At 56.5% G+C, this 19548-nt stretch overlaps 1 protein-coding gene across 3 annotated transcripts in view; it reads right to left on the reverse strand.

The window, feature by feature from the left end:
• Positions 1 to 19548, reverse strand: part of PRKAG2 (protein kinase AMP-activated non-catalytic subunit gamma 2) — a 262603-nt gene that overhangs the window by 169024 nt on the left and 74031 nt on the right. For all 3 annotated transcript variants that reach the window (XM_040464568.1, XM_040464567.1, XM_040464569.1), the window contains exon 3: positions 13709 to 13988. In XM_040464568.1, coding sequence (XP_040320502.1) covers positions 13709 to 13988 — 280 coding nt within the window. The remainder of the gene's footprint in view (positions 1 to 13708; positions 13989 to 19548) is intronic.

Genomic DNA, 19548 nt, shown 5'->3' on the forward strand with positions numbered 1-19548 from the left:
CGAGTTCCAGACGCAAGTGCTGGGGGACGAAAGTCACTCTCTCGGACCCCTGTGCGCGCGGGCACGCTCACAGGCTGGCGGGCCGCCTGGCGTTGGCCGGCTCTGAGGGTAAGGCGAGGCAGGGGGTTCTCGGCACCGGGAAGCCCTTGGCATGTGAATCAGAGACTCGAGGCTCTAAAGTTCATTCCTTCGCACACAGTACAAAACCTCTGGCATTTTACGGGAAAACAAACTTTTATTTGAAAAATCAACTCAAGTTGCCGGCAGAGAAAGGAGAAGCTGTCTGTGATCCAAGATAGACATGGTGTGAAAGGACCAGGAGTTTTCCAAGTTAAATAAACTCCTCTGGAAAGCTCATGCGAATTGCAAATGGCTGGCAGGGCACCCTTTGATTCGGATCCACAGACAAGGAGCCGGGTTGTCGGAACTGAGACGTCACCTATTCCGGGAGGACAGTCACCCGTGGCGGGATTTTGGTATTTCGGCTTAACGACCCACCGAAAGTTAACTTTATTTGGGGTGTTCAAAGTCCACGTGACCTCGGTTGCAGCGGTGAGCCGGTCCTGGAGAGTTCGAACGTCTACCACGGCTCGTCTCTGGCAAAGCCCCTGGAAGTTCCCAGCCAGACCCACTTTGCAAGGTTCCACAGCCGTCCTGCGCTTCATGACCAGCGAGGGTGGTATCTTCTCAAACGCCCCCCCCCCCCCCCATGAAACCAGTCGTGTGGGTCAGAGAAAGCACGCTTTTAGAACAAACGGGCATCGAATTGGAAATAGAGGGCAGAGGCCAGGGTCGACGCTGGAGAAAAACAAGCATGTTCTGGATTACCGCATACGACGTGTCTCTTGCTGGGGGTCACCGTCAAAGACATCCCAACCCATGCAGCCTGGGATGAAGCTTCTGGCCTCGCCTTCACGCCCCGTGCGGTAAGTTCCTCCCACTGGGCCGACGCACACTCCCTGGGTCCCGGGATCTGCCCTCCACCTTTTCCTCTTTGCCCGTCCTCCAGATGCCACGGTCGTGACCTTGAGTCGCCGTCAGCGTAATGAGAGTAGGTGGCTGCCCAGGTCAGCGATTTTCAATGTGTCTTTCTGGTAGGACAAAGATAACATTCCAGGGCCCGGGGGGGGGGGGGGGGGGGCGGCGCTGACTTCCCTCCATAGCCATCACTCAGTGTAGACTAGTGCCCACGTATGACAACGAGATACCATTTCTTGCTCAGTGGGGGGCCAGCTGCCAAAATGCCACCCTGTCTGAGACCCCGAGAGCCATGACTGCACGACTGTGGCGTTCTGAAGAGACAACTGCTTCCGAAACGTCTGGCAGGAACTCCTCCTCAGTTATACACTAAATGTGCCAACCGCGCCCGAAATACGGAAACTTTCACTTCTGTCATGTACATGCTGGTTTGAATGCCTGTGTCAGACCTGTCCCTGCAAGCTGGTCTTGGTCTGGGGTGGCGGGGGAGAGGGTAAGGCATTGTCGCTCTCGGAGCCAGGAGCCCCCAAGGGGAAGAAGACAGAAAAGGGAGCCCCGGGGGACCCCAAATGACTTTCCCCTTTACAGTGTGATGGGGACCAGCCCTTTTCCTGCAGGTTACGGCAGCTTTTCATCCTTCCTCTAGATACATCTGCTTACCCAGCTGCGCCCTCCGCCCAGACCCCTGTGCTCTCCTCAGGGAGGACCACAGTCAGAGGCCTCGGGGGGGGGGGGGGGGGGCACTGTGTTGCTTAAGGCTCTGCCTTAAGCGCGTGGACCTGGAAGAGCGTGGGGGAAAGTAAGAGGCAAGCGAGTGGAACACGAAACACACGATCTTCCGGAAGACAGAAGGTACCCGAAGCAGATCGGAGGGGAACACGGAGCGCGCAGATACTTAAAATAACAGTTGTATTTCTGAGTTCTGGGGGACTGCTCACGGCAAGCCTGATCTTAAGGTACAGCTTTCTGGAGATGGCAGGGTTTGAGGACGTCTCAAAGGAGGCGGGAGGCCACCAAGACAGATCTCCAGGTCTACTCCAGCGGCTCCCAGCTGGTCCCCCCCGACCCTCCCTGCCCAGTAGCCGGCTAATGCCTCCAGAGAGCAGGACATTTGCTGAACAACACGTGCTGACGATCGCTCAGCGAAAACCTGGAGTCCTGCCCTGGCCTGCAAGGCCCCTGCCCCGCCTCGCGGACCTCACCAGCATCTCCCTCCTCGCTCAGTTCTAGCCACACCAGCACAAGGCTCGGCAGGTGCCCCCGCTCAGGACCCCTGCGCCATTCCTCCCTCTGCGGGTACACCTGCCCACACGCCCGTCCGGCTGGTCGGCTCCCCGGTTCTATCCCACCGTTGCTCGATGCCTCCGTTTCCCATGGCCCAACACGGAACAGCAGCCTCCAACCCCTATCCATACGTCTCCTTTTCTCTCCTCCCTAGAACGTAATCCCCACAAGGGCAGGAGCTCACTTCCTGCTGGCTGTATCCCGGGTGCCTGGCACATAGCAGGTTCTCATTAAATACCAACTGAGCAAATGTAGTCAAAGTGAAATGATCCCCCCCACCTTCAACCCCCCTTAAAAGGCCTGGTGGGGGCTGGTCAGGTGTGAGGTCCAACCGTCCGCTCAGGGACGTCAGCTTTCTTCTGTGTGGGCTGTGCATTTGAAGGTAGACTTCCCAAGCTGGGAAAAACCAGACAGGGACAGCGAGCGAGTCCTGCCTCTGTCCTCTGGGCAGAGCCAACCGGCTGGGGCATAAGGCTCAGCACGTGAGGCTGTATCGCCCCCTAGTGGTCACTCGGCCACAAAGCCCGAAACACCCCAGAAGCGTGCGGGGCCCGAGGGGGGGGGGGGGGGGGGGCTGTTAATGGAACCCAGATCTGCTCTCTCACCCCCACATTTTTCTATGGAAAATCAGGTTCAAACGAGCATTCAGAATATGGGGGCAAAAGGGGGACACAGAGTAAACCCGTCTTGTCTTGAACGCAGGAGAGATTTAACACGGATGGCCTTCACTCGGCTCCGTGGTTCGAGGTCGACCGGCCGCCCTGGGACTTTGGACCCACGGCGGCCATCCCTTCAGAGCCTCTCAAGTCACTGAACACAACGTAGGAACTTTTCAAAAGTAAACTTTTTTTTTTCTTTTTTTAAGGAAACGGTGGGAGGAATGGCATATAGAAAAAGTGAGTTTACAGAAGGCAGAACTCTAACCACCAGACCTGGCCCAAAGTCGGCCTGGTAAGCGTGTTCGGTTATCTACTTTGTTGAGGGTGAGCTTGGGAGGGAAAAAATAAAAAGGCTGGGGACTGACATTTTTGTGACGCTTTTGCTCACCTGCACTGGGCACTTCCCCCGTCTTAAGACTTCTGCACTGCTCTTGGCTGGCTCAGTCATGGTCACCTTATGGGACTTCTCCTTCCCTCATCATCCTCCACAAAACAGCACCCCCATCTGCCTCTGTACCCTGCTCTAGTTTTCTTCATAGCACAGGGGGAAATTAAAGACTGTGCTCCAGTTCTCCTCCTGCCCCCAGCCTTCCATCTGGGATATTCCCAATTTTTCAGCACTGCTCTGGTTGCCATCCGGATGAATCTCACCTCTGTTACCAAAGAGACGTGTGTCAGTCAGGATCCGTTACTGGCCTATACCAGAAAAACATAACTTAAAAGAGACTAAACTACAAGGACATGTGTCATCTAGAAGGCTGAGCTCAGTGACGTAAGAGGATTACGTTCCCACCTTCTTGTTCCGCCATCTTGCATGTTGGCTATGGTCACAAGATGGCCACCGTGGCTGGAAACCACAAAGTAAGGAGAGGGAATTAGTTCTCGTGTGTCTCTTTTTTGTTGGGGGAGGTGCGTCTTCTTTGATTCCTCACAGAGTTCTCCTTACATTTTGTTGGCAAGACATAGGTCTCGGTTCACCCTCCAGGCCAGTGGCCCCGAAGCCAGGCACTTCCCCAATGGGAAAGGGATAATTCCAACTGAATCAGACCAATGGGAGGTCCTGCTCTGGGGCTGGGCCCCGAATAAAACCAGGCTCCGTGCAGAAGAAAGGGGAGGGGCAGCTGTCAGACGGGTTATCAGACTCCGCCAACACGTGGTAGGGACAGGCCATGCACTGGAACTTTGGAGAAGGAGGGGCCAGCGGACAGGGGGCAGAAAAGACAAGAGAAAGGGGCTGCACGTAGCAGCTGAGGGCAGCATGGCCGCCTTCTGAGTCTCCAGAGCTCGAGACGATCTCGGCAACAGGCAGGAAAACATTTCTCAGAACGTGCCTAATAGAGGAAGGGGGCTCAGCTATCTGACAGTATTTACGCAGATGTGTGCACACGCTCTAACATATATATGTACGTGTGAGGACCAAAGAGGTGCAGAAGAGACTGTATCGTGGCTCTTCAGGGCCCCAGGGAGGAGCCACCACTGAGAGGCAGGGTTAATTCAGTGAAGTCAGAGGGGTGGCCTGGTTCTTCTCAGGAGCAAAATCCGGGCGTGCTCAGGAAAAGGACGGGTCACACTGTGCTCAGCACCTGCCGCGTTCAGACCAGACGAGCTCACACACACCGACGTCACTACCAAGCCTTGGGACCCAGAACAAGTCACTTTTGTCAGGGATTAGCAGCCGTCTTGCAGACCTGACCTTGAGCCTGAGCTCAGAGCTCACTGATAAACGCCGTGGCAGCCACCTGCAGAAACGTGCTTCGTGGTGCGAACAGGAGGTCCCCACCCGCAGCAGCGCAAGTCCCCGAACAACCCGGAGGGACCCAGATGGCCTCAGAGTGGGTGAAGGCAGTACTGGGGAGACAGACAGCCTTGTCGGGGCCACGAGGACAAATGGAGGCGTCCCCCAAGCACAAGCCCAGCAGTCTAATGGAGAACAGAAGCCGACACCAGCGAGGGACACAGGCTCACGTCCCTGGCCTGTCACAACCCGCCGGCGTATTGACATTGGCTCCTTGCCTCTCAGCCTATAAATGCGCTCATCTCTCCTATCTTAAAATAGGCCAATCCAAAACTTCCATTAACGCCAAGACACCCACTCACTCCCAGTCTACCTTCACACCTCAGGATCGGCTCAGGGGGGCCCCAGCAAGAAATGAGCCCAGGTTCTCAGGGGTTCCACGTGAGAAGGGTTTCTCTTGGTCTCGTCTCCGTCCTGCCCGGGAAGGCGGCTGGCCCCGCTGCCCTCCCCACTGAGGCACCGGATCCGGGCCCCCAGCCTCCGACACCCTCAGCAGCCGGCTGTCTTCGCCTCCAGCCTTGTAGATGCACACGGGCAGGAAGTGATGTCCTGTCCCCGACTTTGGTGGAAACCCCTTCACGTGCAGGGAGGGGCCGGGAGGAGTAGAGGAGCTCATGCCGCCTTTGGGCACCAGGTATCTGCCGCCCCTCCCTCCCCTCCCCCTCCCTTCTGACCCAAACACCTTGAAAGAAGCCATCTCTGTCTCAGTCCTTGGCCCGGTAACACGCTCTCCTTCCTTCCCCGGCTACTCAAACTGCCCTCTTGGAAAGTCGCAGTGACAAAGCACATCAGGAACGTATTGCCTAGGGGCGCCTGGGGGCTCAGTCGGTTAAGCCCCGACTTCCGCTCAGGTCATGATCTCACGGTTCGTGGGTTTGAGCCCTGCATCGGGCTCTGTGCTGACGGCTCAGAGCCTGGAGCCTGCTTCGGATTCTGCATCTCCCTCTCTTTCTCTCTCAAAAATAAATCAACATGAAAAAATAATAATAAATGTATTGCCTCGCAGTCTGCAGGTTCAAAGTCTGAAACTGAGGTGTCAGCAGCTCCCCCTGAAAAGCCGCCAGATCCTTCCTTGCCTCTTCCAGCTTCCGGTGCTGCTGGCAACCCCTGGCATCCCTCAGCTTCTAGAACCACCCCACCGGTCTCTGCCTTTGTCACGTGGCTTCACCCCGCGTGCCCGTCTTCTTAAAAAACACAAGTCATGTTGGATTTGGTGCCCACCTGACTCTAGTAGGGCTTTATCTTAATTACACCTGCCATGGCTTTATTTCAATCAGGTCACGTTCAGAGATGACTGGGGGTTAGGACCCCAACATCTCTCTTTGGCGGGGACACAGTTAAATCCACAAAAGTTATTATAAGGGTTAAGCGAGCTTGTATATTTTTATACTCTACCGAACAGTGCCTGGAATAAGTTACTCATCTCACCTGAGTCTCCAACTAGCCCTTGCCTGACAACTTGACTTTAATGCCTTTCTCTGACCCCCGCATCCCTGCCCCGCTAACCTGACCCTGCCCATGGCATTTGCATCTGGACCCAGTGTCTTCCTAACTCGATTGGACAACCTCCTCCACGATGCTTTTGCGTGTCTGTTGTGCGCAGAGCCTGAAGGCTATTCGTGTACCTCCAGGAACTTCAATAAAACAGCAATTTCAGACCCCATCTCAGGCCCTTTCTCTGGGACACCACGTGAATAGCACAACAGAGCACGACGCAGAATACTCAGCCCCCTCCCGCAAGTCTTCTAGAAAGATCCCAAGATGCCATCATCAATTCTCACACACGCTCAGCTGTTGAGGGTGAGGAAGCAGCTGGCCGTAGGCCTGAAGTCTATGTTCTAGAATCACTCATGGCAACAACAACGTTTACCAAAATCCATGCGGGAAGCTGCTTGCAAAAAGGGGACATTTGGGGGAAAACACTAATTGGTGGGAACCTGGGAGGGTGGTGTGGAGTCTGGAGGTGGGAAGTGAGGCTATAACAAAACTCATGGGCCAGAAACCTGCCTCCTCCTCTTGGGTGTCAGAAATGGCCTCAGGGACAGAAATGCCTCAGGGCTGGTTTGGTGCTCCCTACCCCAAACTTCTTAATTTTTAAAAGTTTTTTTCTTTATTTATTCTTGAGAGAGAGACAGGGTGTGAGCAGGGGAGGAGCATAGAGAGAAGGAGACACAGAATCTGAAGCAGGCTCCAGGCTCTGAGCCATCAGCACAGAGCCTGACGCGGGGCTCAAACCCACAGACCGTGAGATCATGACCTGACCCGAAGTCGGATGCTCAACCAGCTGAGCCACCCAGGCGCCCCTCTACCCCAAACTTTGAAAGCTTATTTACAATCAATAACGAGACCGGTATCATGGCTGTGTGTGAGCATTTCTACTATCATATCTTTATCCTGACTTTTGAGCCAAAACATCATTTGCTCAAAGAGATCCCTTTACAGTTAGAAAATCCATCCGCAAAAGCCAACGACGGGGGTGCCTGGGTGGCTCAGTCGGTTGAGCGTCCGACTTCGGTTGTCAAATTTCCAGGACCCTTCCCCAGTAGGAGGTAAAAAGGACCTGATTTATCTGAAGGCTGGTGGTTACTGAGAGGCTAAGCCACCAAGGGCTTCAGATACTCAGTTTCACAATCAGAAAATCTTTCTTCAGGATTAAGCCAAAACGAGGTTTTTGTTTCTTATGGAAATGTAAACTACCCGAGAGAGAGCTCTCCCTTTGAACAAAACACACGCCTCTTTCCTCTCCGAAGGTTTGGAAAGAAGCCTGGCCGATAAAATCTTGAATCCGAAGAAGACGAGAGGGGAATTCTTCTAGAAATGTCAGGGGGAGGCGCGAGGTCTGGGCTTTCCAGGTTATAATGACTGACATCAAAGTGTCCACCGGGGTGAGAGAATCCAGTGAGTTCTACAGTTCTCTGTCAAGCGGAGCATGCTATAGACGTGGTGTGACCAAATCTGGCCCAGTTTCAAAAGCATCATCAAGGAAATGAAGGTTTGTGTCCTCATAATTCATAGCCTGCCTTGCTCCACAAAGGATCCGGGGCACTTTACAAGGAGACAGAAGATACATCTGGATATTGTGAGTTCAAACTAGGGTGGGAGGACGGGCTCGAGACTTACGGGGGGGGGAGGGGGCACAGGACCTGAATGAGGAAGGTCTCACATCTGCAGACCTCGGCCAGCTCGAAGCCGTCTACCCGGGTGCGGGTGGGAGCCAGCCGCCCCGTCCCGGGCACCTGTGGCCAGCCTGGTGGCGCCCCCTGGCCGCAGCCTAGAGAATGGACCTCAGGGCGCCCCCGTGATTCGATTCCCATGCTGAAGTTACTTCCAGGAGAAAGCGTGCCCTTTGCCAGCGGAAGACAGAAATCCTGGAGAAAGACCACGGACAACTGAGCTCAGGACAAGCTCTCCCACCTGGGGCTACCGCTGCTAGAAGGCAGGAAAGAATGCGCTCCAGGGACAGACCAAGGAAGGGATACGTGCTGGTCCCTGTGGGCACGGGTCCTACGGGAGCCACAGATGGAGACTAAAAAAGGTGTTCGACGGGGCTTGCTGGAAGGTCACCGAGAAGCCACAGGCCGGGGCCGGGGGCTGAGGAAAGAGCTCCAGGCTGGCGGGTTGGCAGCTTCTTCCCTCCGCAAGGCGGCCTGGGACCCGATGTCCACCTCGGGAGGCAGAGGGCGAGGCCCGATGATGGACGGACGTGCATGACAACTCAGAGCAGCTGCAGGGCCTGAGGGAGCCAGGGATGTGGCCTCCGCGGCAAGCGGTCTTCTGTGCGAAGGCCAGAGGGAAACCTCTCCACCGGCCGGGCTCCGAGGGAGCATCGGTGTGCGTGCGTGCGTGTTTGCTTTTTTGAAGCGGTCTTCCTTCCGTGGTCAGTTTTCATTTGTCTTTCCTTTATCGTCGCTGCGAAGTCGCGCTTCTCCAAGCCGCCGAGACCTGTCGCTGAATGCGGGCAATGCCCCGTCTTCGGAAGCGGCAGGCCTGAGAGCCCAGGCCAGCGGGCGGACTCACCGATGAACAAAGGCAAAGGGTTTGTTGGATGCCCTCTAAGTGCCCAGCGCCATTCTAGACACTGAGAAAAGAGCCCGGGACGAAACAGAGGCCCTCGTCTCACAGCGCGTATGTTCTGGAGGGAAGGGCAGCCGAGAGAAGCGATAAAGACCCGCTATCTGCAGCGGAGAAAAAGCAGTGTGATGTGGAGAATGCTTCTATTCTGTGCAGGCGTCCGAGGAGGGCCCTTCCAAAGAGGAGGTGTTGAGGGGCTCCTGGGGGCTCAGTCGGTTGAGCGTCTGACTTCTGCTCAGGTCACGATCTCGCGGTCCGTGAGTTCGAGCCCCACGTCGGGCCCTGTGCTGACAGCTCAGGGCCTGGAGCCCGCGTCGGATTCTGTGTCTCCCTCTCTCTCTGCCCCTCCCCAACTCACACTCTGTATCTCTCTCTGTCTCAAAAATAAATAAACATTAAAAAAAAAAAAAGAGGAGGTGTTAAGGGGCAGGGTGGGAGCTGGGGGTGCAGTGGTCTCCCCTGAACGCAGGAGCACCCCTCTAGAGGTGTCCCTGCCCCTCTGTCCTCCCCAGAACAGTAACTGAGCTTCGGGCTCTGGTCTCACTGCCCAAACTCCCACGTCCCGCCCAGCTCAAATCCACCTTCTGGAGTCTTCCGTTCACTCCCTGGACCCCATCACGTACCTAAGCATTGCTCCCTCGGATAGCTCGTGCTTTTCCCACGCGGATCATCTAACTCTTCTCTACCCAGACCAATGTACCGACGCTCTCAGCATCAAGCCTGCAAACTTCCGGGGACGGTGAGAAAGGCTGTGAACGCTCCCATCGCGTTTACACACATATTTTTTGCACCCTTTACAAAGGCCTGACACCCCAAGATTTTCATCCACTTTTCGGGGCGTTTAAGTAACATGTAAAGTTTCGTTCCGCACGGAAGTGAGTTTGGTGCAAGGAACAACCAAGGAAATTCCTCTATTTTCCTTCCTCTTCAATGGCCGGCTATTGTCCTATTATTGGCTTATATATTCCTAAAATCCCCTCCTTTAAAGAAGAGTCTTCGGGGGCGCCTGGGTGGCGCAGTCGGTTAAGCGTCCGACTTCAGCCAGGTCACGATCTCGCGGTCCGTGGGTTTGAGCCCCGCGTCGGGCTCTGGGCTGATGGCTCGGAGCCTGGAGCCTGTTTCCGATTCTGTGTCTCCCTCTCTCTCTGCCCCTCCCCCGTTCATGCTCTGTCTCTCTCTGTCCCAAAAATAAATAAACGTTGAAAAAAATAAATAAATAAATAAAAATAAAGAAGAGTCTTCGTATCTGGGTTAAAAGTAGATTCGGGAGTTAAGCCACCTGAGTTCAGATCTTGGTTCCACCGCTTACCAGCTGTGTGGCCTTTGCTCAATGACTTGCCCTCTCTGTGGCTCAGTTTTTATTTTGATAAAAATGGTAAAAATACGACTTTATAGGGTTTTTTATGAAGATTAAAACAATTGTTACATAGGACACACTTAGAATGCATGTAATAGGCATTTGTAATTATTTACGTTTATCAGGCAGAATATTTACATTATAATAATTAATAACGATTAGAAAGCAAAGTTTAGTGACGTGACATTAAGCCACTCTTGAGGTCCTGCCTTGCTGACTGTGCGAGATTGTTTTATTATTATCTAAAAAACTTTGGGGTGCCTGGGTGGCTCAGTCGGTTAGGTGTCCGACTTTGGCTCAGGTCATGATCTCGTGGTCCGTGAGTTCGAGCCCCGCATCAGGCTCTGTGCTGGCAGCTCAGAGCCTGGAGCCTGTTTCCGATTCTGTGTCTCCCTCTCTCTCTGCCCCTCCCTCCCTCATGCTCTGTCTCCCTCTCTCAAAAATAAATATTAAAAAATTTTAAAAACCTTTAAACTATTATTTGAATTCAGGAACATACTGCCATGGGCTTTCCTTTCCTTTCCTCATCTCCAAAGGCAAGATCAAACTCTGAAAAAAATCTTTCGAAGTTAAAGGTTCGCTGTTCTGGAAGCTTCTACTGCCACCAGGCCACTTCGGATTTCTTGAGGTGCTAGACAGGGTCCATCCTGGACCATAATGTCTCCACTGCAACTGCTCGATCCTGCCACTGCAACGTGAAAGCGGCCACACTCCAAAGAAATAAAGGGGTGTGACTGTTTCAATAAAGCTTTATTTACAACAACTGGTGGCAGGCCAGAGTTCGTCCCCAGGCTGTAGTCTGCCCACCAGTGTATGAGAGGAAGAGGCAAAAAAGCAGATTATGGTTTTGGGTGGGGTAAGACCCTGACCCTCAAGAGAAACAGGTTTGCTTCTACATAGTGGGGCTGCAGGCAGTACGAGAAAGACCCAGAAGCCCAAGACATGTCTCGAATCAACGTGCCACTGGACCTTAGGCCAGAGGTAAATATCGGTGGAAGACTGCAGCCACGCCACGGAGGCAGCTCCTCCATGAGACAAGATCCTTCTAGAACAGAGCTTTGGTTCTCTCCCCTGGGCCAAGAACGCCCGCCAGCCTGGGTACCCACTGGTGCCAGGGCCAGATGTACCATCTGGAACTGAAGCTCCCACCTAGATTCCCTTCCTCGTCCTCGGAGTGTCTGAAGACCGAATTATCTCCTTTTCCTTTTTTAGTTCCCCCTTGAAGAGGAGCGTGATCGTTTCTGTCTTCCTGCTTCCTTTCCCCCTAACTACCGATCACGGTGTTTATCCAGCTTGCGTGTGTATCCGTGCCACCCGGGAGGCTGCTGAACTTTTAGGTCCTGTGCCACCCTGTGGGCCCTAAGTCACACGATAGAGAGGCAGGCGGCAGATAGAACTCGAGGAGGCATCACCTTGAGAGGGTGGACTCGGAAAACATCCTTGGTCGGTGGTTCAAGGGCGGTAGCATGGGCGGGTGTCCTGGGACCCGGTCTTCTCTGGTCTGAACATCCCTTCCCAGAGAGCTTCTGTGGAGAAGCCAAGCGCCCACCCCCACGAAATCAATGCTTGTCTTTAGGAGCAGCTGAAGCCATTCCAAAGCTCTCCTGAGCCCCTTCTGCAGCTGCCTCGCCAGATGGTAGAAAGGAGCCTTGACAAGCAATGCCTACTCCATAGCATCTTATGAGATGGACCTTTGAAAGAGTATCTTCCGGCCAAGAACATGGAAGAACCCTTTACAATGCCGAACAGAAAAAGGCAGCAAGGGCTCCTGCTTCCCAGGGAGCTGAGAGTCTGGCCCTTGTCCACTAGCCAACATCCCACCCTCCCAGACCCCGTATCGTGGCTTCTCCTTTCTACCTTCAGAAAGGACCCTGGTCGTAACAGGCTGGCCACTCCACACCCACAAAATCGTCTACGCCCCCAGCCCGTGATGTGAACTGTACATCTCGGCTTTTCCCATACAACCTGTGTCCTGTCTTGGAGAATGTACCCCAGACTCATGCCTTCCCAGGAACCTCAGAGGGTGACCTTTCTGAAAACAGGGTCACTGCAGATCCCCTCACGCTAGAGTCGGACAGACGGGCTGCTAATCCAATATGATTTAGCTCTTATAAGAAGAGAAGAGCCTCACGGACGTAGACACAGGCGACGATGGACGCAGAGACAGAGATCGGAGAGATGCTTCGACAAGCCAAGGGACACCGAGGATTTCTGGCAGCACCCGAAGCCAAGAGGAAATCGCGGAAGATTCTTCTCTAGACCCTTCAGAGGGAGCACCGCCCTACCGACATCTTGATTTTGGACTTCCGGCCTCCAGAAACGTGAAAATAGACATTTCTGTTGTCCCGACCATCCAGGTTGGGGTACTTTGTTACGGCAGCCCCAGGAGCCTGATGCAGCCTCGTTCCATCATAACCAACGGAGGCTTGATGCCACCGTTGAAGAAACAGGACACGCCGATGAAGATCTGATATCCCCTCCTCTTAGAGGACATTTGAGAATTTCAGCATCTCTGTCAAGGAAGCTGGGGATGCTTCCTAGCATGCAAGGACATCGGTGCTGGGACACAGGCCTCCCTCGTGGGCTTTGTATATATAGTTCCCAACTACATGTTGCCCCCCTGATGTCCCCTGGAGGGCCACTGTGTCATATGACATCTGTGAATTTATGCTTAGGTCTGCTCATCAAGGGGGATGACTTCGGGGGTACTGGCAACAATATCCCACACCACAAAAAAAAAGGAAAAGAAAAGAAAAGAAAAGAAAAGCGTTCCCCACCCTCTCCTTGCAAATCACAGAGTCTGAATTTGCACCGCGTGCCCCGGCCTTGCAGATAGAGTATCGCTTTAGCCTGCAGGTCCTGAGTGCAAATGCAGGCTGGGAAGAGACGACCTCAAGTCACTGCCCTCCCCAACAGGAGCTTTCTGTCATCGGAAAAACTCAGAAGGCGCGGGGCGATGCGCTGAGACACGGGGGGGAGGAGAAAAACTCCGTCTCCTTTACAGGTTGCCTCGTGCATTTCCGCTTATGATCAACAGTGCTCCGCGGAGAGTATTTTCTCCTCTGCTCACAAACACTCACGAGCCTCGACTCTCTCTTAAGCATACGTTTCCTTCCCTTGTTTCTCTAGATCAACCCCAGGTGCCCAGAGCCCAGAACAGAAAGCGAGGATCTGTCAGAAACAGGGACGCTCAAACCCCACGAAACCAGCCACGGGCCGCGAGGGCCACCTCTGGCAGACCACAGCACTGCTGATTTCAGGGAAGGCTGCCAGCCAGAGTGTCTGTGGCTGTCCTTAGAAGTCACACAGTGAGTACCGGGATGCTTCTGGTTAGCCTCGAACCGACGCCTTAGTACAGGGAGAAAGTGACAGGTGGAAAGCGGCAGTGTTCCGGGGCGACGGCTGTTCTTGGGGGACGGCCACAGACATAGGTACTCAGCACCAAGTCACCGACAGCCACCCAGCCAGCCTGGGCGCCCCGCAAATGGCACCGTGGCCCCGCGGGCCGTAGGGAAGTCCCCAGCGGCCCGACACCCACCTGAAACAATAGCATCAATGTCTTACTTTTTCTGGAGCGGGAGAAGAACCTGATGCCCCCGGGCGAGGTAGACGGGTTGGAGTTGGGGGAAGACTCTTTGGAGGAGGAGCGAAAGATCCCGCTGAAGCTCATGCGGCGTGGGGAGCGCGGAGGGGACTCCTGGTAGGAAAATGGGAACACGGTTTTGGGAGAGCCGGGGCTGGCCTTGGGCCTCACGGGAGCAGACACGGGGCTGGAGGGCCGGTGCTGGGGGCCTCGAGAGAAGAACCCTTTGGAGGGGCTGCCCGAGCTGCAGGGGCTGTCCACCTGGGGAGAGACAGACAAACAGAGGGGTCACTCTGAGCACGGGCACTCACACCTCAGCCCCGCACCGGACGCGTCGCGGCTGGACCGGTCCCTCCCCATATTCACCGCCACCGGGCTGCACCTTCGTGGCACCCCGCCCCGGAGACGGCCCCGAGCTCTTCTACACACACCGGGAGCGACCCCACGGGCCGGAGGAAAGGACCTGACCCAGGGTGGCCCGTCCGCAGGCCCGTCAGCACCACCCAGGGCTCCGCTGACCTCCACCCAGCCCTCTAGAAGGGGCTTCCTGGAGCAGACGAGCACGGAAAAGGCAGCGACCCCTTTATCCTATTTGTGGGTCTATCTCCTGGCGTCTACTTCTTCACGCCTCACATCTGTCCTTCTCGAGGTCTGACTACCCTGGCACGATGGTCTCTTGGCCCTCTTCGAAGGAGGAAACACAGGGGCGCCTGGGTGGCTTGGTCGGTCGACCTGATTCCGGCTCAGGTCGCGATCCCAGGGTCACGGGATCGAGCCCCGCGTCAGGCTCGGTGCTGGCAGCAGAAAGGCTGCTTACGATTCTCTGTCCCTCTCCCTCTGCCCCTTCCCTGCTCTCGCCCTCCCTAAAATAAATAAGTTAATAAATAATTTAGTAAAGAAGTAACTCAATTCATAGAATTTAAAAAAATTCAGAGGAGGAAACGTATACCTCTAAGGCCTGAACCACGGCCGGCCTGGGGCTTGAATTCCTCCCCGCCCCCCCCAAGCTGCTGTGGCATTAGGATGACTGGGGCTGGTGACAGATCTCAGGAAGGAAGTTAACAAGGCCCAGTTCGCTGGTGACCAGACCTTGTAGTTACGGTTTGAGAAACGACAACTCCGTCCACGGCGTCAAGCCGGGGCACGTGACTCACGCACTTGGACGGACGTCGGAAGCCAGAGCTACACCTGCAGCCTGAGCGCGAGGGTCTGACCCCGACTCACCCCTCTCTGGGCCTCCCTGTGCACAACTTAGTCTCATCGTGCCTCAGTTTCCTCATCTGTAAGCCCAGGCGTCACGCCCGCCCGCCCCCGAGTCACAGGAGCTCCCCTCTGCACGTTCGTTTGCTCCTGTCGGTTTGGCAAACTGGCAACACGGGGGCCAGAGGACCTCAGGGCCTACCCGGTCCCACGGTAGGAAAGAACAGCGACGGGTCCACGGGGCTCACGGGGCGAGGAGGAGGCCGGGCGGGGAACCGCCCAGCGTGCTGAGACCCCGCGATGCCACCCAGCTGGTGGCCACAGGCTCGCAAAGATAGGTGAGGGCACGCACACGACCAGAGGTAGCATCTGTGGGGCTCTGGCCTCTGTCCCCGGGGGTGTCTGAGCCACCCAGGGTCCCTGTGAGCTCTTCCCCTACCAGAGGGCGCCCCGAACTGGGCTTACGACTCCTCCTCGCTGGAGGTTAGGCCCTCCCGGGAGTGGGGCTGAGGGGGGCCTCAGTGACCCTCAACCACAAGTCACTTCTCCCTACAACTCCCCACTTTATACTAGAGGGCCCGTGGGGCCATATGGGGGTGCCCAGGTGGGCTCCACGTCCGTCCCTTCAGTGAGTGAGCTTCTGAGCCAGAGGCCAGGACTACAACAGTCACAGACCACAAGCGCGTCTCCTTATAGAGAGGTGAATTTTTTTCTCTCTTTAGCCTTTGATATTGAAAGCCTTTAGACCTCCGCTCCCTGTGCTCTGAGTTCTCGATTTTGCCACTATCCCCCCCACCTATGGGACTCAGGCTTCCTCACGTTGTTCTGAACCCCAAGAATGACTAAGAAGGAGATGTTCTCCACGCAGTAGACCAGACGCGCCTATGGCCGGGGGTGGGGGTGGGGGTGGGGAACGTCACACAAGGAGTGGAAGGTGACCCAACAGCGGGGCGATGCAGGCAAGGAGTCTGGACACGGAGACTGGAGTCTGAATCACGGCTCCGTTTCCAGCGGTGTGGACAAGCGAACCTAAGGTCCAGGGCCCTCATCCATCCAAGGGGGGACACTAGGCCGGCCCACGGGGTGCGAAGTTGACTGGATCGACGGCGGGGAAGCACCAGGCACAGAGTGAGTACGCCATGCATATTTGATCCGTGCTCCTGGTCATGAATTTGTAACTAACAGTTGCCTGATGTTTGTGGCGCGTCAGGGGGGCAGGGCTGACTTATGGCGCGACACCACCTGCGGTGTAAGAACCTGACTCTTCCCCGAGGCTTTCCAGCAAGGGGATGGCACAGATTTGCTCAGGGCAGACCATCTGGTGGCCTCCACCATCGCTCACTGAGCACCCCTGAGCCCGAGGCCAGGGGAAGGGGCCAGCCGGAGGCACGGTGAAGGTCACAAAGCTGGTAAGCGGTGCCGTGGGACCTCAGGGCCCTTCCACCCTCTCCCTCCCGAGAGTGGCAGAAATAGCTGCTGGAGGGAGTGGGAGCAGCCCGGAAGACACGAAACGGAGTCAAGGTCAGGTTTGAGGGGCGGAGGCAGAGAGTCGGTCGCATTTAGGAGCCAGCTGCGAGGCTAACCCCACAGGTGACCCCCGAGTTTGCCGTGCTCCACAAGGCCCCGGAGGGCTCTGCAGGGAGAAGGCGGAGCTGCTGGGCACATGCCCGTGTTGGGCTCTGTGGGGGAAGGGAGAATGGCGGGCACGACGTGGCCGCCACGAGCCCGGAGCAGAGGGCCTTGAGCGCTGGCTTGGCCCTTATTTGGTAAACAAGGGACACCCTAGGGTTCTCCTGACTGGAATGCCATTCTGCACTGAGAATTCCAGGCCGACGGAGTCAGACACGGAGGAGGGAACCCACGGGAAGTAGACCTCTCCCCAAAAAGGCCAAACAATGGTGGACACAGCCCGGCTCCCCCTTCTTCCGCGGGGGCCCACGCTGCCTGGCAGAGGGGAGATGAGATGGCCGGGCATGCCAGCCGTCTGTTCCCTGCAGGCTGGGCGGGGGCGATGCTGATTCGGGGGCCAACGGAAGCTGCCGGGGACGGGGCCGTGGCTCACGCCTGCTGGCAAGGCTGCGATGAAGCAACACTTCGATAAATGTAATCGGACGACGCGCCGCCTCTGGACGAACAAAAGGTCCCAGAGACTCCCAAGATGTGTGCAGTTCAGGAGCTAACGGGGAGCGGACTCTCCAGCCGTCGGCCAGGAGGGCACTGGGGCAAAGGCCAGGTCGCCTGGTGCTCAGATCTTCGCTGCAGGCCTTCCGCAGACGCCCCGTCCCACCCCAGGCGCCATGCCCGCTGACCCAGAGCGGCTGCAACGGTGCTGAACCATCCCTGAGATCCCGGCACTGGCCTGGCCCCAGATGCTGGCCTGGGAACTGCACGCCAGAGCTGTGCAGAGTCAAGGTGACCAGAAGCTTCCCACAGAGACACGGTATGTGACAAAGCGCTGCCATCTCTGGGGGCGGGGGCTCCGCGGACAGGGGTCCAGTGAGGAGGCCCGGAGATCCTGGGTGACTGATGTGACAGATTGCCAGGCTGGCCGCTGGAATATTCAGGAACACCTGTCAAGGGGAGCTCAAGTGTAGCCCATCCATCCAGCTGCACAAGGGCTCCTGGGACGCAGGGGAGGCTGTGGGTGTCCGACTGTGTCCACACTTCTCCACCCGAGGAGCCTGGCGGCCCCTCGGTGGCCCTCTGTGGCCACCCTCACGTCCACGGAAAGGGCTAGATGTCAGCAGAATCGAAGCCACACTCCCCTTCACAGGGGTGTCTACGCTTGGAACTGGATTGCTAACACGAAGGGGCAGAATCAGGCAGGGGAGGAGGGCAGCCCTCCCAAGGCATTTTGGGAACTCTTCTCAGCAGTGGCCTAATCTGCTTCTCAGAAAGGCCGACCTTATGTCCAAACAATTCGAGGTTACTGGAGTCTAATTGAAAGGAGGATTGCCAGGGTTCAAGGTCAGGGGGAGGGAACGCCTGCCCTCCGGGGACGGGGTGAGGGTGGCAGGGGGGAGACCGAGGGATGGCCTTCGGGAATCAGGATCAGCCGGAATCCCAAGTGCCCCGCCCTGTCCACGTTCTTCTGCCACGCCTTCCATCCGAGGCCTGTCTCCAGGCTACATCGGGCCACAGATGTAGGGGAGAAGCGCCTTCCCAGCTAACCAGCACTCCAGTCCCTCCGTGTCCCATGCCCTTGTCAGACCATCTGGAACAATTCACTACCTTCTCGGGAGTCCGGACCTCCTCTCCCAGCCAGGCCATGGGCTGTTGAGGCCCATGTCCCAGACGTCACCATTGCCAATGTCCCCCGGCATTCCAAGGACACGCTGGGGGTGCAATAAACCCTCGTGGTCCCTTTCCGCTCCCAAGTCGTGCATTTGTGACAATGACTTTGCTCTGGAACCCTCTGGGAGCCACCAAAGTGGGGGCTGGCCGGGCTGGGTGAGGCCTCAGTCCTCGCCGTGTATCTTCACCGCATGCAAGGTTCCGCCTCAGATTTTTCACCTCGAGGACGGGCTTCCTGGCGTCCAACCCCTGCGAGGAGGAAGACCCGCCCTGCAGCCGCAGACCGTGCCCTTCCGGGCTAGGAACTCCGTGGCTCCTTCCTGAGGGCATCCTCTGAGGGGCTCTTCGGGCTGGGCCACAGTGACCGTTAATCAGGTCGTTGGTTCGGTCGGGACAGGGAGCTGAGGCCAGCGGAACCCCGCAGGCCTAAACCAGGCTATGCTGCCTTAACTGTGTGCAATTCAAAATGCTTAGAGAACAGGCTAGCCCTCCGCCCTGGAGCTCCGGCCCCAACCCCGGGCTGTACCCAGAGCCGGAGTCGTGCGGCCCGGAACATCCGTGCCAAGACACTGCCCACGGCACCCGTGTGGCTGGGCCCCTCCTGAGGTCCCTTCCCCACCCCCGGGGCCGTGGGTAACAGGGGCCGGGAAGAACTTGCTGCCCAGCTCTCTGCCCCACCCTCGCTCCCGACGGCCGGCCACCTCGCCCTCCCCTTTCGTGCCCCGCGCCCACTGACGCTCACGGGATACGCACTTCTTGTCGGCGGCCTGACCCCACACGGCCGTCAGCCTTGCTGAGACACCGGCTGACCAGCGGGGCAGGGTTGGCAGTGAGCTAGACAGAGGCAAGGAGAAGTGGCCAGGAGACCAAAGGGAAGGACGGACACCCGGAACGGAGGGTGGGGGGGGGGCGCTCTCCGTGACGGGATGAGCTCAAAGCCACGGATGGTCTCCAAATCTCCCATTTACTGATACTTTGAGCCTCTTCTCTTTGCTTATTGTTGATCTTCCACATTATCTCGGACTCCTTTGGGGAGACAAGGGGGGGCATGGCTGAACCCAGAGGGAGGAGAGAAAGGAAAAAAGCCCAGGAGGCTCTCAAATTAGAGAGCCACAAGTGTGAGGGGCATGGCCAGGTGAGGTGGGTCATCCCAGCAGTGGCCACGTGCACCAGCGGGTAAGCAGCGGGGACTGCATGTAGGAGCACAGGTGGATGGGCATGTGGGAGCACAGGTGCATGTGCAGGTGGGAGTGTGGGTGGATGAGCAGGTGGAAGTATTAGTGGATGTGCAGGTGGGAGCACCGATGGATGAGCAGGTGGGAATACA

Source organism: Herpailurus yagouaroundi, unplaced genomic scaffold, assembly GCF_014898765.1.
Source record: "Herpailurus yagouaroundi ecotype Mexico unplaced genomic scaffold, PumYag 483, whole genome shotgun sequence".
Taxonomy (NCBI): Eukaryota; Metazoa; Chordata; class Mammalia; order Carnivora; family Felidae; genus Herpailurus; species Herpailurus yagouaroundi.